The following is a 16,662-nucleotide window of genomic DNA, read 5'->3' on the forward strand; positions in this document are numbered from 1 at the left end:
TCAGTGGTTAATATTTAACAAAAATCATGTGCTCATAAAAGTTGGTTTTCTCCTTTTACTCTTGCTTTGTTTTTCTCAATTAAAGGCACTCAAGTGACACATAAGCTTTACAGTGTCATTAATTCCATTTATGGCCATTTTATTCAATGTGTGTGATGATTTTGTGGATTTTGCTCTTGCAAAAATGACCCTAATCCTATTCAAATAGTGATGAAACACTGATATCCAGGAAGTGTTAACCTTTGAATCGCTAAAGCAATAAAAACTGTCTTATAGTGACAGAAATAAGATGTTAATATATTGTACCACACATGTATGAAGTAAAGGACGTGTTTGAATTACTGCACTGTACTTTCCGTTAAACGCAGGAAAAAAATGCACTGATAGAGAACTGCAATCAATCTGCAAGTCACTCTGATGCTGCAACAGTTACCATTATTCACCAGCATTCAATATGTACGCACAACAAAAATACACATGGTTCATCTATACAGAGACTTTAACAAGTCCTGAGGCTTTACCTTCAGCATAATCTTTTGCAGAGAAAAAGAAACTGACAAAAATGTCTGTATGGATTGGCCACTCTGGCACACGGGTGTTGTGTCAAAACTAATGTCTCTGATCAATAGAACAGTGCATTTTTCTTTACAAGTACCCAAACTAATGAAATAAATTATCAGTCATCTCCACAATAAGCAGTTCTGGGAAGATGTAAAAATAAACTCATGCAAAAAAGCAACAAATGAAAGAGTTTTGAAGTGACAGATTGGTGAAAACACTGTCAAAAATAACAGGATCAAACAGTTGTAAACAGACTGTAGTATAAGTCACCGTGTTATTATGTGATTATTGTCTAGAGATGAGCTCAGCAGAAGATCTAATCCAGGGTGACTTACTCTAGCTCTCATCAGTGTCACTCGCCTGTCATGAATCTGCTCTAACTTGGACGATCGGGAACCTGAAATAGGACTTAAAGGACAATATACATGCAAAAGAACGAGGCTGTGCTGCCTGTCTGCTGTGCATACAGCAAATCAAAGTGGGTCCTCTTTCCCTCTGCAGTTGGAATGCAAATCACACTGGAGACAGCATTTGTACAGCACCAGCACCACTGCAGTTGCTTGAGAGAACTGCAGATACACTACAGCTGTCTGATGTCTATTTCTCACCAACAGTATTTCCACAGTTCTTTTTGTTCCAGCTGAGAGATTCAGTGCATATTTTCATCTGATCTAAAACTCTTTGATGGGAATGATTTAGGAGGCTCTCCTCCTATTTTTATCCATATTCCTGTATAAATTAAAATCATTTCACTGTGGTGGGGATTAGAGGGAAATGAGATTATACTTCTACATGTTCGGCTGCACATCTTCCACACAAAGTCTGCAGACTGTGTTCTTGGGGGGGGGGGGGGGGGGGGGTGTCACCTTCAGTGGCACTGTAAGTCCTCTTCTCAGCAGGAAAAGAGGAAAAACAAAACACACAATGTTTTGCATGAGATCAAGATGAACTGCATCCAAAATACCTGAACATCTTCACCTCCTCCTCCTCTTACTAGAGAGACACATCTCTCCCAAAGATTTCCTTTCTCTCCCCCCACTCCTAATTCAACATCAGCTCGCCACCATAGGGATTTGGCTCTGTAGCTCCCATGGTTGCTAAGCAACAGTGACAAGAAGCCTGCCTCTTCGATTATGTGCGAGTTGCTCTGGTTTTCTGTCTTATAGCACATCCAGTCCAAACAATGAATCATTCAAGCAGCCGTCCAAATTTGTACCACCGTCGAAATCTGTGTCAGTTTCAAACGGAAAGAGTGTTTTTATCCGTTTATTTATATCTTTATCAGAGTGACCTAAAAAGACTTCTTTACTCTTTTGATCAAATATAGAAGTGTAAATATACCTACAATGAGAGTGTCTGTGATCAAAATTAAAGTAAAGAATCAGTGGGACTTCAGAAAATCATAGAATTAATATTTTAAATCAGCTATAAGTTACCCACTAATTTAAATGTATTATTGCAACTAGCACGATTGCATATGGGCGCCATGGTAAACCAGCCTACAGTGAAGTAAAGGTAGATCCACTGTAGCCTAAGTGCTCTATGGAAACTGTCACCAACATGCTCTAATACAGTGGGGGAACGATTATCTGATCAGCGGCTGAATTGGTCAGTTTGCTCAACTACAAAGAAATGAGCAGTTTCTCGTTTTTATTGTAGTTTCATTTTGAGAGACAGAATATCAACTAAAAATCATGAAAAAGCATGTTACAAACAAAAGGTCATAAATTGAGTTGCTGTCATTGAGTGAAATAAGCATTTGATTCCCAAACAAAAAATGAAGTAGTACTTGTTGGAGAAACCCTTGTTGGCAAATGGTGTAGTTGGTCACCAGATTTGCACACATATCAGGAGAGATTCTGGCCCATTAGTCTTTAAAGAAACTCTCTAAGTCCTTCACATTTCTTGGCTGTCACTTTCTTCAGCCACCAGTCTGGAGACTGAAAAGGCCACTCCATGATCTTAATGGGCTTCTTCTTTAGCCCCTCCTTTGTTGTCTTGAGTATGTGTTTTGTGTCATCATCATGCTGGAAAACCATCTTCAGTGTTCTGGCTGAAGGAAGGAGGTTCTTGTCTGAGATTTTACACTATATGGACCCATCTATTGGCACGTCAATGCGGTGAAGTCGTCCCCAAAGCCTAACTTTTCCACCTCCATGCATGGATCATGTTCTTTGGATCATACTCAGCACTTCTTTACCTTCTAACACACCAGGCTGAGTTAATGTCAAAGAGCTCGATTTTGGTTTCATCTGGCCACATCACTTTCTCCCAAGCCTTCTCTGAATCATTAACATGTTCACTGGCAAAGTCCTGTACTTGCATTCTTGTGGAAGGTCTATAAACTTGTCCTTGACGTCCTCTGACAGCTCTATGGTCTTGCCTATGGTGGTTAAAAGGTTTATCTGTAATAGATTGGTTGATTGACTATCATCTGTGCACCACATGGGCACACAACTAGAATTCTGGCTGGTTTGTAGGGGTTTAAATCCTTATTTCACTCAGTGACATATAAATCAATTTATTACTGCGATGTGTTTTTTCTGGATCCTTGGTTGATATTTTGTCTCTTAACAAAATTAGAGCTTGTTCATTTTTTTTTTTTAAATTGAGCAAACTTAAAAATTTAACAGGGACTTAATCTCAGGTTTTAGCTTTTAAGTTTTCATAATTTTTCTTTTTGCTGAAGGTCATACACTCTGATCAGTGGAAATTTTCAGTTTACTTTAAAAGCCTTTTTCTGGCTGAGGTAGTTGCATGGCTTAAAGACTTGCAGTGTTGCTCTACCAGCAGACCACTTTGATCCAGATTGAAATACCTCTACAAATATTGGAAAATATGCGATGAGATATAGTAAAAGTCATCGATGCCCCTTAGAATAACAGTTTGGTGAACCTATTTTGATAGACATCAGCTTCCAGCATGCTTTTTGGTGACTCTGAAGTGAAGACTTTGCAAGATAAACATGGCCATGTAAAGATGATGCACAGCCAGCTATCTGGAGTTTGGCTAACTGACAAAATTCTGCTACAACACTACAAACTGTTCAGAGAAATGTTGAGCAAATGCATTAAAAAAACATGCAGAAACAGGGCTGTCTCTGGCTGCTGCTGAATATAACATGACAACTATACAAGTCCTCGCTTTAACTTAAATCAGAAGCACCTGATAAGCCTCAGTAACCTGTCTCTAAAAGCCTCGCTGTCACTTTCCCTGCATCAAACTAAAATGAATTTGTAGTGTCCTCCAGAGATAGCTCACAAAAATCATCCTGAATAACCAGCTTATAAATGATGATGTGTGTAAGCCCCTATCTGGGGGCTCTTTGCTTCTGCAGGAAAATACTTTGAGCCACTTTGCTGCTGCCTAGAGAGAAAATACTAAGGCCGCTTAAACCCTGCAACAACTTCACTGGATCCTATCCCAGAAGGTATTAAAAAGGTATCGGTGCTTACAGTGGAGGATAAAAAAGAGGATATTTTCCTCACTGGTATCTTCACTATATTTGTGTAAGTAACCCAAATTAGGAGGAAATTTCAATCTTTATAAGAGTTACATCCTTACACAAAGAAAACTCGTTGAACGAACTGTCTTTCAGGTACACTTTAATTAAAATTTTGTGCTCTGAAGCAATAAAAAGAAAGTTGGGATCCACTGATTTCTCTCTTTTTTGTTTGTTAAAAGTTAAAGTTAAACGTCTGCCTTCCCAGGTTACATCAGTCCAACACCTACACAGCTGGTCTGGATCAGTTTTTTCATCACTTTCTATCACGAATTACCGGTCCCTGTGTGAAGACTAATCAAACCAGGAGGCTGGATGCAGCTGCAACCTGCAGCTCTATCTTTCATTCCTTGCCTACAGCTCTTGAGGGCGTGATTGGGCAGAGTGACATTTAGCTGTAATTAAATTGCACTCTGCCCCCTTGTGGATGTTGATCTCTAGTCGGGGAAGGGGGAAACGGTTCATTGGCCAACCACTCACAAGTGGTGAGTCACTGCATAGTCATTTGACCTGCTCACTATAACTGATGATATCTGGCGTACATCCTGTCAAACGATACGTTTAACGAACTGTAGGAGTAACTTACAGACAATCTCCAACGTAGTTTTTCAGTACTGCAGACCAGCCATAGACTGAGGTAAACATGAAAGGAAATCATGCTGAATATTCATGTTTATTCAGGACGCATGGAAGCCATTTTTCACCCCGCGCCGTTTGACTTTTAGTAGCAGGCGAGCCGACAATCAGCAGTGAAATTAGAGAGCGTTACAGTATTAATCCTTTCAAATGACTTTTTTAATGGCAGTAGAGGTGGCTGCTGAGGTTATATTAGTGCTGCTGATGAGCCAGGCTGAGAGATAAGCTCTTCAAGTTGAATAGCCTATCACTATCACAGTGCTCTCCTGTCTAAATGTGGCAAAGTGTGATAAAATGGCTGCTTGACACAACATGGCGTGGGCATATTTAACTGAATTTCAGATAGGCATGCCCCCTCCCTGCCTTTAAGGAGGCAAAAAACATGGTAATGTGTTTAATTAATCTTGAATCATCTAATATTGTAGTGCCTCTTTTGTTGGCAGGAACCCACAGAGGACTCTTTTGTTTCAGGTGAAAAGCTGGTGTGTAGACATAGTGGTGCTTAAAGGCGCAAACAAACCAATTCAAATGAAAACTATATGTAAATGGGCTTTTTATTACAATTAAAAGAATAGTGTTTAAGTAAATTCAATTCAATATTATTTACACAGCACCAAATCACAACAGCAGTCGCCTCAAGGCGCTTTGTATTGTAAGGTCGACCCTACAATCACACATACAGAGAAAAACCCAGCAAGCGCTTTGTTGACAATAGGAAGGAAAAAACTCCCCGTTAACAGGAAGAAACCTCCGACAGAACCAGGCTCAGGGAGGTGCGGACATTTCGGGTGAGAGAAGGAAGACAGGATAAAAGACATGTTGTGGAAGAGAGACAGAGGACAATAAATTTGACCTATTTAATGATCGTAACCATAAAACTCAGATTTTGTTGAAAATTATGAATTTAGACAAAAACTCTCATCTGAACCATGACCTACTTTTCCCAAAGCATTCAACGTTTGGATTATGTCCCCAAAATGAAGTTCAAATCCAGTTTTTATTGCTGAACCTGGAACTGTAAAATATTCTGTAAAGTTTGTCCTCTGCTTAATCAGTGCTGTGTATGTTTTGGGCTGTAGTTAAATGCACTGTGAATATTTTCCTAATAATTGTTTAACACTGTTTACGTGGGACAATAAGATCCTAAAATGAAAAAAAAAAAGTTACCTCAGTTAAAAAGATGTCTGTGACTAAATAAAAACAGATTTAATAATACATGTTTGGACCACTATGATACACAGAGAGCAGTCTGGTAAGTAATCCTACATGTGGACAAAACCTTTGTCTCCAAGAAAACATCGCAGGGTTCCTTTAACTGACATCTTCACGAGTCTGGAGTCAAATGACGCTAAATCCAAGCTGTTGCAAGGGCTGCTTTTACCACCTGTACTCATTAGCAGTGAGAAAAACTAAAACTGACTAAAACGGTTCACACAGATGCCTCGAGTGAAATATCAAACCGGCCTAACTTGGAAAGAAAACGTGATCGAAAGCCACCATGAGAAATGCAGGTTTTCAAGACACTTACGGGTGAAAGTCCAGGAAAGGTAATGATCAGAAAATCTTTATCTGTTAGCAGCAATAATTTACAATACACCTACACAGGCCACACTGTAATAGCTGCAGTGATGTGCTTTTAATAAAAGACAGTTTAAGGGAGAGTCAATAAAAGCTGGAACCAGAGCCAGACCCATAAAGCAGCCCCAGCCTCGGGATGCCACTAAATATTAGTTTGACACATTGGACTTTCACAGATGGATTTTCTCCAGTGATTGAAATGAGGTGGCATAGAGTGTATTTGTGTGTGTGGTTGTAGCTCTCACCTGAGGGGCCAAACTGGAGCACTCAAACAGAGTGGTGCTGTCACCGCTGCAAGCTGATGCGTCACATCTCCAGGGACCCGCTTCATCACCTGTGACACAGAAAAACTGGCCGAGACATCTCAGAGGACATGTTGCTGTATTGAGTCACCGTGACACTTTATCGGTCTTCCTCTTCTCTCTGCAGGCGCTCAGTGCACGAGGAATATCCACCTCGGTGTCACTTCACCTCACTTTAAGATGGCAGAAAAGCTCCAGTATGTTACTGAAACTGGAGTGACGCATTTTTCAGAATAAGAGTAGAACCTGGCCTGTAAAATTGTGAATACTTGCAGAACTACTGTGTGCATTTGAATCCTTCACCACTTCACTGGTTTATCTTCACATATACATTTACAGTTGTTACTTTTAGAATACTGTTTGATTTAGTCTGCTATATGCAACTTTGGCAACTTGTTCTGAGTCTATTCGGCATTTCCACTGTAAAACATTAAGTTTAAACTATACACAAACATATAAAGTAAAAGTAAAAAGGTATGCTTGAATAAAGTGCATTGTGGATTTACTGTTAACACAGTTCAGTGTTAAAGGAGTTCAGAGAAACCAGAACAACTGCGAGGCTAATAATGTCAACATGCTTGCAGCATCTGCTGATTAGGAATGTTTGCTAAAGTTTTTAAGGAATGTACTGTTGTGTTAGTTTAATGACTTAGTGTTTGTTTAAGCACGCGAAAGGTTAGTCTGAAAGAATTTTTATCTTCTTTTTCCCATTAAAAAAACATTTTATTTTTTTAAACAAATTTACATAATATTGGCATAAGAATAACTGCTGGGACATCACAAAAGTCAGAGAGATTAATCCTCTGGGAACCCCGAATCAATTTATCCAGCAGTTAAGATGTCACTCTCTGGACAAAAGGTGTGAAAGACTCAATCAAATGTGTGTTTGGGCTTTTTTGCTGGGTACTTGTAGTTGTTTTACATGTTTTGCATGTGTATAAAACCAGAACACAACCCTCATTACAAGCTGTTACGACCCGGCTCAAAAGCCGCAACATAAAAAAAAGGAGATGAATAACAGAGTGTGGGTGAGAAGCGGTTTCATCCTAAAATGGAAAACCAGGTTGGCTAAAATGGCTGGTGCCACCAAGGCAAAGACTAGTGCACTGCCGGAAAGCTTGCCTCAGGTATGCTTTTATCCACACCTGACTAGGTGTGGCCAATTAGCACCAGCTGAAAACACTGAGACGATTAGAAGCTGCAGAGGGACGTAACACAAGCTTGTGGGAAGAAAGTAACGAGATAACTGTAATAAATGTTGAAATATTGGCTTATCTGATGCAGACAGTGTCAGCTGTCATTTCATCTCAAGAGGGGGAAATGTTTGTTTGATTAAAGCATATGAGGTTTTCTGTCAATGTGCTGTTGAAAACTGTGTAAATTGCAATGAATAATTCAGAGACTACGATCATTTTACTTGAGACTAGCCTGGTAGGTTGCCATGGTAGAAATGCATGTATTATTTACAGGTTGTGTGACTGTTAGGCAGCTTACAGGCGCTCAGTTGTTTTTAGATCTGTTCAAGCTGCGAGGATTAAACGTGGTAGTAATCCACGGGAAACAAAACAGTGTGTCTGAGGCCTACATTCACCTCCGCATGAGTACGAAAGAGCTGGACTACAGTGTTGTGGACCATGTGATGTGGCAGAGGGTTTACGATGGAGGGGACAATGGTGACGGCGGGACAGGAGAAGCCACAGAAGCGGGTGAGGTTCCGCGTGGCTTCGGGGAACAGTGGCCGGGTGCTAAAGGAGATGTTCAAAGATGAGGGGCCTTCAGACTCCCTGGATTCAGACTGCACCAGCAGCTCTGATGCTGAACGAGCCAGCACCCCCTCTACAAGTGGAGATGCACATGGACACGTGTTTGGATACCTGGGCTCCGAGCTGGACAGTGAGAATGAGCCCGACGACTTGCTGGTGTATGCAGGGGCCACCAAGGACTGGATGTTCACCACCAAAAGGGTCAACATACTCAGCAAAAATGGGACTGTGAGAGGTGTCAAGCACAAAGTCAGCGCAGGTCAGACGCTGTTTGAAAATCTTCCTAATTCCAACAGTGTAAGTACATGTGAACGAGCCTGGGTTAATCGAATTGATTTAACTTGTTGCATTTTTACTCGGACGGTTTTTACACGAGTTCCCGTCGGTGTCAAGTCTAGTTACAGGAAGGGGCAACATGTGTGACCAGGATGAAAGCTTAGAATAGAGGACAAGGTCACAGAACAATGAAAGATTGATGATGCATTTCATTATCTGTTTCAAGAGAAACTAATCAGATTAATGAATTCTCAGAACTTTGCTTTCTAGTATTACTGGACTGTTTGTTATTCTGAGGTAACACCTGGCCCGTATATTGATGCAAAAGTGAAAGAAAGAAGGTCATCTCTACCAAACTATTCTCTGTAAAGTAGTATGAGGTGAAGACACAGCGCGACCAGACTAGATTATGTTGCTTATCCCTCTTAAGTGAGATTATCTTTCTCGTAGAGTGTGGTTTAAACGTGAATCAAGGCAGAACAGCCTGATCTGAGCCCAAAGGAAAGGGTTCAACAAGTACACGTACAAGTACAAGACTTTGTAACTATATAATTTATAATTTCAAGTTCAACAGAGGAGAATTAAAATAAACTTTGACCAAAAAAGTTAATGCTGATAAAATAAAATTGCTATATTGGACAAGTTTCAAGTCTCTGAAGTGTAAATTTATTTCAAGGCTGTAAAAAGACTGTAATATATAGCTTTCTGAAACATGTACCACTATTAAGTAAAAAAACCTCATTTTGGGATTAAAACTCCTTGAAAATGCCTCATTTGTTTCCTCTTCATATTATTCTTCCTTATTTAATAGCAACAAATAAAATGGTAAGTGTAGCTGCTGTTAATTTCGTGAAAGATTCTTGGAAAATGGCGCCAAGTATGCTAAATACTCATGTATATATATCTACACAACACAGGAAATACCACTACATGAGATACAGTACAGATACAGAGTGTTCAGAGTGGGATGGATGACTTAATCCACACATGGTTTGAATAAAAACTATGAATCCTTTAACTTTATTTGTGCTTCCTCGTAGATGGATTTATCCCTGGAGTTTGGGCGGATAGTCATCTACACTACGAGTTTCCGTGTGGTTAGGACGACGTTCGAGCGCTGCGAGCTGGTTAGAAAGATCTTTCAGAACCACAGAGTGAAGTTCATGGAAAAGAACATCGCGCTGGACAGTGAGTACGGGAAGGAACTGGAGGCGCGTTGCAAACGTGTGGGAGAACCTCCTTCGTTACCAGTCGTGTTCATTGATGGACACTACCTTGGGGTCAGTTCTCTCCGCTCCTGCATAATATTACCTGAGATCAATGTATGATACATCTGCAATGACTTAATTAAAGACGGAGGATTACTCTTTTTAATCGGCAGGGTGCTGAGAAGATACTTGGCATGAATGAATCAGGAGAGCTGCAAGATCTTCTGACAAAAATTGAGGTTAGTTCCTCTCAGTGTGCCTCAGAAATCACAATGTGCATAACAGATTTGACTGTGAAGTGAACTGCTTCATTTGGCCCACACAGATGTTACATTATTTAAATGCTGCATTTTAGATTTGCCTGAATACGTATAATATTAAATCTTAAGGTAACCACATTTATAATGAATGACTGGATTTCTTTGGTTGAAAGCCACTGAGGTGAACACATACAGATGCAAACAGCAGCACAAAGTTCCCTAACTAGCAATGCCATAAATAAAACACAAGTAAACTGCATTGTAAAACATGCATGCACATCAATAGGCAACCATTAATAATGGAGGTCCTGTTATTGATTCTTTCAAACACATCAACACTGAGCAGATGGATTTGTAGCACAAACTGAACATATACCAACCATTACTGCTTCACACTGAGCTGCAGCACATTCACTGGGCTTTTTTCAGAGTACAAACCACAAACAAGTGAATACAAAGCAGTATCGTGACATTTAAGCCATGGATACAGTCACTGCATGGTATTAAACAAAAGTATGCAGCTCCGAAAGGTCATGCATGCAAAAATCTGTCCAGAACTGACCACTGACATGGCTTGATTCATATCTGCAGCTCTGCAGCTGAGCAATTTGGAAAGGAAGCTGTGTTTAAAATAATATTATTATGCTTATTTTCCTTCTATCACACATTGAGAAAAGAAGGTTGTTAGCTCTCACGCAAGCCCATTAAATATAAAACTAAAAGCAGGAATAAACTGGCAAAAACTCTCCTGCATAGGAGAAAATACCCAGCAAACATGCCTGTGTGGGCACAGAGTTGGCATCTGTGGGTGAACTATGGGGCAGGCTAAACCCACACTTTCTGGGGCTCCTGCATAAATTTTCTATATGTAAATCCACTATGGGTTGCCCATAGAAAACCCATGTGGGCCCCATGTAGTCCAGTCCTTGTGGGGCCCGTAGTGGTTCTGCTCTTTTGGACAGCCAAAAGGAAATTCTTCTGGGCTGTGTGGGTCTGCCCACAGTGCTCTCACGCGGGCCCAAGGGGGCATGTTGCTGGGTAAAAAAAGCAAACTGTATTCATATGTTGCTTTTCAAGAAGAAACATCCAATGGAAGAGAGTTTGACAGCTTAGGAGTCACAACCTAAAAAGCACAGTCTCGTTTTGCTCTTAACCTGGATCGAGGTACTCCTGACAAGCACTTATTAGTGACTTCAGAGACCTTTTGGTTTCATGTTGATCTATCAGTCATTGCTAAAAGCTCAGGTTTTGTACAAGTTAGACAAAAAGGACATGCACCAGACCTAACATTAGGTAGGAGTCAAAACTTCTTCTGCAGATGCTCAATCACATTGGTATCTGAAGCATGCGAACACTTAAAGCTGTTTCTTATTGAGCTGGCTACTTGGGTTTTAGTGCAAGTGTGCAGGCCCAAAATCTCCTAGCAGAATGTTGCATCGTATTAAAATGAATATTGTTATTTATGTCAGATGTCAGTGTGTTTAATGTTATGCCTGCCTGGTGTAATTTTATTAATGGGTAAGTTCTTTAGTGGTAGTCAGTCCTGTTTGTATTTATTATTTAAATGAACCTGTCTGTCCGTTTTAGAGGGTACAGCATCCCCAGACGTGCCAGACCTGCGGGGGCTACGCCTTCATCCCGTGCCCGATGTGCCATGGCAGCAAGATGTCTGTGTTTCGTAACTGCTTCACGGATTCCTTCAAAGCCCTGAAGTGTACTTCGTGCAATGAGAACGGCCTACATCCGTGTGCGAGCTGCAGCCAGTGAGGGTGTTAAGTGCCTGAAACGACATCACTCCTTCTTTCCTTGGGACCCTACAAAGGGACTGTAATAATACGCAGGCAGTGAAAGTCCATACAGCAGGACTCTTTCTCCAGGGCCATTGTTAGCAAAGATTTGAATTTGTAATAAAATCTGTGAATTCATGGATTTTGGTTTTGCTCGTGTGTGCATGTTGAAGCATCATTTGAAGGTCACAAGTTTAGGTTATTGCAAAATCCTCATTCAAAGATCTTTGTTCGAATCTCTAAACAGGCAGTCAAATAGGTCCACTGAGGAGTCATGAACTTGCTTCCTCTCTTGCAAGCCTAAGCTTGTTAGTTAATTAGTGAGGAGGCCCCTTCATTAACAATGCTCTCATTACATAATCCCATATCAGACAGAGTCCGGGATAACAGACACTCAGCACCAGGAGTGAAAGTCAAGCGCTCAGTTTGCAGCCAGCAGAAGGCAGCAAACTGGAACGTTGTTTACAGGCAAGTACTGTTCAAACCTAGCATTAAAAATTCATACACAGTACTGTGCAAATGCTTCAGGCACTTCAGATGTTTGTACTCATGGCAACCTCGAACATAAAGAATTACCTAAACGACTAAGAACATGGAGTTCTGTAGAAGATGCTCCAGCCCCAGCCATGAAGTCTGTATGTTGACATGAAGCACAGTTTACCTGTGTACTATACTTTGAAGTTACAGGTATGGAGTTTCTTACCAAGAACAATATATATATATATATTTTGGGTAATTGTCATACTGGCAAGCAAAAGGACGACTGAGACTCAGGTTTGTATCTTACAAAATCTTGACACACCCTTCTTTCTTCATAATTCCTTCCACCTTGATGAGATTCCTAGTTCCACATGCTATGCAGTGTCACCACAGCACGGTGTCCTATCACTGTTTCACTGTGAGGACAGTGTTCTTTGGGTTCTACACATCTCCCTTCTTTCTCCAAACATAGCAAGGCCAAAGTGCTCTTCTGATCATCTGACCAAAGGATGTGCTTCCAGTATGCACACCCTTTCTCTGGTTGTCCTTAGCATACTTCAGTCTGGCTTGAAGATATCTCTTCTGCAGAAATGGAGTTTTTCTTGGTCTGCGAGTCAATCCCTGTGCAGGATTCTAGCGATTCTCTTCTTTGAGACTACAATTCCACTTGACTAAGTCACACACCAGCATCTTGGCAGCTGCGCTGGGGTCTTTAGACACATCTCTCACTAGTTTTATTCCCAGAGTCTTTGAAGTCTTTCCTTTCCCACCTCTGCCAGGCTTCTTCTGTACTGTGTGGTTCTCTCTGAATTTCTTGATGATGATACTCACTCTAGTTCTTGACACTGACCTGACTTGACCCTCAGTTTTAACATTACATTACACACAGTAGTTTGTGCTATGGCTCAATAAAAGGGTCAGTTTTTCAATAATATTGACCCTAGTAATTTTTATATATTAAGAAATAATTCTGTTATTGTGTACAAATCAAAATAATTCCTGCTTCACTTCAACCTTATGTTAAACCACCTTTATTTTATCGGCTGCCCGTGACAAACAAAAGATTGGAGCAGTTTGAATTTCTGTGTGGATCCTTTACATATGCTGACCTCATTATTTAAAGCTCTGGCGATCCATCACAAACAATAGCTTATGTAGCAACAGGGTTTGTGCTTCTCATGGTTTTACTATTCTAGTCACAGAGCTAAGTAGATGATTAGTGGAAAAATCAATATCAATGTTTAAAGAGGGCACTTTTATAGCCCATCTGAAGGTGTTTCTGTATATTTACTGATGAAAAATAGCTGGAAATTTGGGATCTGTGATCTTTTTTGTGTTATATTCCATGATATTACATACATTAAAACAGAATTTTATGAGATAATCATTTTGCATCAGTTCAGTGTAGATGCCAATGTAGAACCAGTTCCAGGCGTTTCCTTTTACGAAAAGAGCACCCAGTGCCAAAAAAGCTTCCTTCCCATGATTGCTGGGTTAGAGACTGTTGAAGTCGGAGGCTATGGGAGGGGCAAGAAATTATAGATAAGCTGGTTCTGGTTACCATAATTTTCTGCCCATGGTAACTACTGCAATTTTCCTCACATAATTTAAGGTTCTCAAATCTTTCAGAATATAGACTGGTTTTCAAAAGGCGCCACAGCAGAACTGGCTCCACACAGGCACCATCATGATATCAGTAAAACTAGGCAGGCAAAATGTAAGTAGACATAAACCTCACCCATATTCAATGAAAGCATTTTAACTACATTTTTGTGCAGTGCTGATAAATCTACAAAACCCTCAAGTTGTTTAGAGAACAGACCCTGCTGTTTATATATATATATATTAAAAACCTGATATATTTGGCTGTGAGCATGAGGTTTATTTGGCAGTAAATCAGATGCACTGGAGCCTACATGTTAAGAGACTTGGGTTCATGCAGAAGCAGCACAATCAGATGGTACTAACAAAGAAATCTGGATAATTCAACCCAATGAGCTCTTGATGTGCACACGTTTTAACAGTCCGACGTAATGCAGTGCATGTACGCCTTTAACTAAATTAGCATGAACCTAAAAGACACAGCTCAGTGGCAGATCACATGCAGTCCTCGCAGTTTGTGTTTTTAAACGGATGATGTCATTAGTTGGCTGCCATCCACGGGGTCAGGGAAACGCAGTGCCCGAGCCGCACAGCTCTCTATGCTGTCATAGCCCTGTACAATGCTGCTTGAACATGATTAGACAAGGCAGCACTGTAAAGAGGCTAAAAGCGTAGAGCAGGGTGATGATGCTCATCCGCCATGAAGACTTTTCGTGCCATCATACGCGACCTGGATTATTCTAGATGCTCCTCACCTGTGATTGAAACAGCAACCAAATCGATCATTTGGGGGGGGGGGACGTCAGAAAGAAAAAACACACATTTACGCACACACAGTGGGCCCGCGTAAAAGCAAATACACAGTGTTGAGATTTTCTGCAGGAGTGATGAGAGATGATTACAACGCTACGTTTGTTGAATTCAACCCCGCGCTGAAGAGTAATGGGTTTCGGGGTTTTGTAACCACAGACTTGTGGTGATGGAGGAGAGGCTTCATGAAAATCTGAGACCCCAACTGTGCAGGTTAACTGCGCCCCCATCTGTGGGTTGATGGAGGCGAGGGGGGGAAACAGGATACATCGAAAATAATAACATAAAGCAGCTACATTTTTTTCTTTACCTTTTTGTTTTTTAAAAAAAAAAGGCGCCGACAAGATCTGTCTGTAAATGACTGAAAGCGGCGATGTGGCGTGCAGGAGGCTGCGAGAGGGCTGAAGATCTATGTGCTGATCTCCAGACAAGAAAGACGCTCCTCGACGCAGGTTTCTTTTCCCTTTTAATAAAAATGAGCCGATTCAGCCCGAGGATCTATTTTTCTCTCTCTAGCTACACATGCACAAGCGATTCTCTCTGTTTGAGGGGAGACATGGAAGGAAACAGGATGGGCAGTGGCACAACTGACTTGGGAATGGTATGACGAGACATGACACCGATATGCGCGCAACACCCCAAAAATTTAAGACAACATTTAACGGTGAAAAACCTGCAAATGGAGATCGTCCGCCCTCCAGGCTCGGCGAAAAATTATTTCAGTCGAGCAGTCTAGCGTGGTCCGGCCGCGATGCTGTGCGTAATGTTTTGAACGGTCGGTCAATGCGCAGACTGGTTGGAAATGACTGTTTTTATTGACGTCAGCGAACAGGCTAGTGCCCCCCTCTCTCATCCCCACAACTGCACCATCTAATGGACTTGGGTTTACATTCCAGTCATCCATCTGAGCTTTAAACAGGAATCCAGTTCGGGGAAAAACAATGCTTTAAATTCTACGTTTCTAAAAAGCAAGATAAACATATCTGGTGGTGCCTTTTCCAAGACCTACAAAGTTATTTAGGTTTTTTCCGTGTGTGTGTAAGTGTGGAGAAAGAAAGTGTGGAGCTTCTACAAGCAACACCAATGAATATTGGCACAGCATTCAAAACAAAAGAGAATTCAAACAAACGACACAAAAGGAAACCAAAAATAATTTAATAAATTATCTCATATTCGTCCCATGTCCTTCAACAGTAGCGTCATCGTTATGACCCAAGAAGAAACAGTTCACAATCCCCTTCAAAAACACAGATCTGCCTTCCCAACCGAGGCGAAATGACTCCGGCCCCCCTCCTGAAGCATGACAGCACGACGATCATGTGTCAGCGGCAACAAAGAATGACAAGCAAAAACACGTCACAGTCCGGTTTATACAGAACATTAGCAGATACATCATGAAGGAGTAACTTCACAACTTTTTCTTTTTTTGCTCCACAGGGTGACGATGCCTGTAAGTTTTCAGCTGTTGGTGGACTTCAAGAAAAAAAAGAAAAGAAATAAAAGGTAGCTGGTCCACTTGTCTTCATTAAAGATCTCTTATTTATACATGGTGGGCAAGAGGCAAGGACGTTTCCACTCCTTCTGCATTTTATCTTTGGAACAATACAATCAGTCACGTGACAAGACGAGCATTTCTAACCCTAAGGACAGCGTTTAGAGATGTAAAGTCAGTGCCTATTATTGGCTTGGAAGGATGTCGTCATCAGAGCTCGTTTAAGATTATAACCCATTAAATGAAAACAATAATACAGTGCAGGGTTTCCAACACTGTATTCAAGCCCAGTGGTCCAGACCAAGTATTTCAGATTTTTCTTAAAGGCAACAGCGCCAACTGTTAGGTTAGCTACTGTATCTTATTAGGCTACCAGCTCTGCCAGCTGCTTTATACATATAAAAC

The 16,662-nt window shown here is 40.9% G+C and overlaps 1 protein-coding gene and 1 long non-coding RNA gene across 2 annotated transcripts; one reads left to right on the plus strand and one right to left on the minus strand.

Annotated features, from left to right (window-relative positions):
• Positions 1-8,046: 8,046 nt before the first annotated feature.
• On the plus strand, positions 8,047-12,015 carry grxcr1a (glutaredoxin and cysteine rich domain containing 1 a). The gene is made up of 4 exons (XM_026146719.2): positions 8,047-8,639; positions 9,659-9,898; positions 10,000-10,065; positions 11,674-12,015. Exons 1-4 carry the CDS (start codon positions 8,238-8,240, stop codon positions 11,851-11,853), a joined length of 888 nt encoding a protein of 295 aa, XP_026002504.2. The 5' UTR covers positions 8,047-8,237; the 3' UTR covers positions 11,854-12,015.
• A 1,353-nt stretch (positions 12,016-13,368) lies between these two features.
• Positions 13,369-15,570, minus strand: LOC145432001 (uncharacterized). Its single transcript, XR_013912346.1, has 2 exons — positions 15,439-15,570; positions 13,369-14,710 (listed from the first exon to the last, which is right to left on the minus strand). It is a non-coding gene; the product is annotated as an uncharacterized LOC145432001 (long non-coding RNA).
• Between the last annotated feature and the right edge of the window lie 1,092 nt (positions 15,571-16,662).

Source organism: Astatotilapia calliptera, chromosome 2, assembly GCF_964374335.1.
Source record: "Astatotilapia calliptera chromosome 2, fAstCal68.1, whole genome shotgun sequence".
Lineage (NCBI taxonomy): Eukaryota > Metazoa > Chordata > Actinopteri > Cichliformes > Cichlidae > Astatotilapia > Astatotilapia calliptera.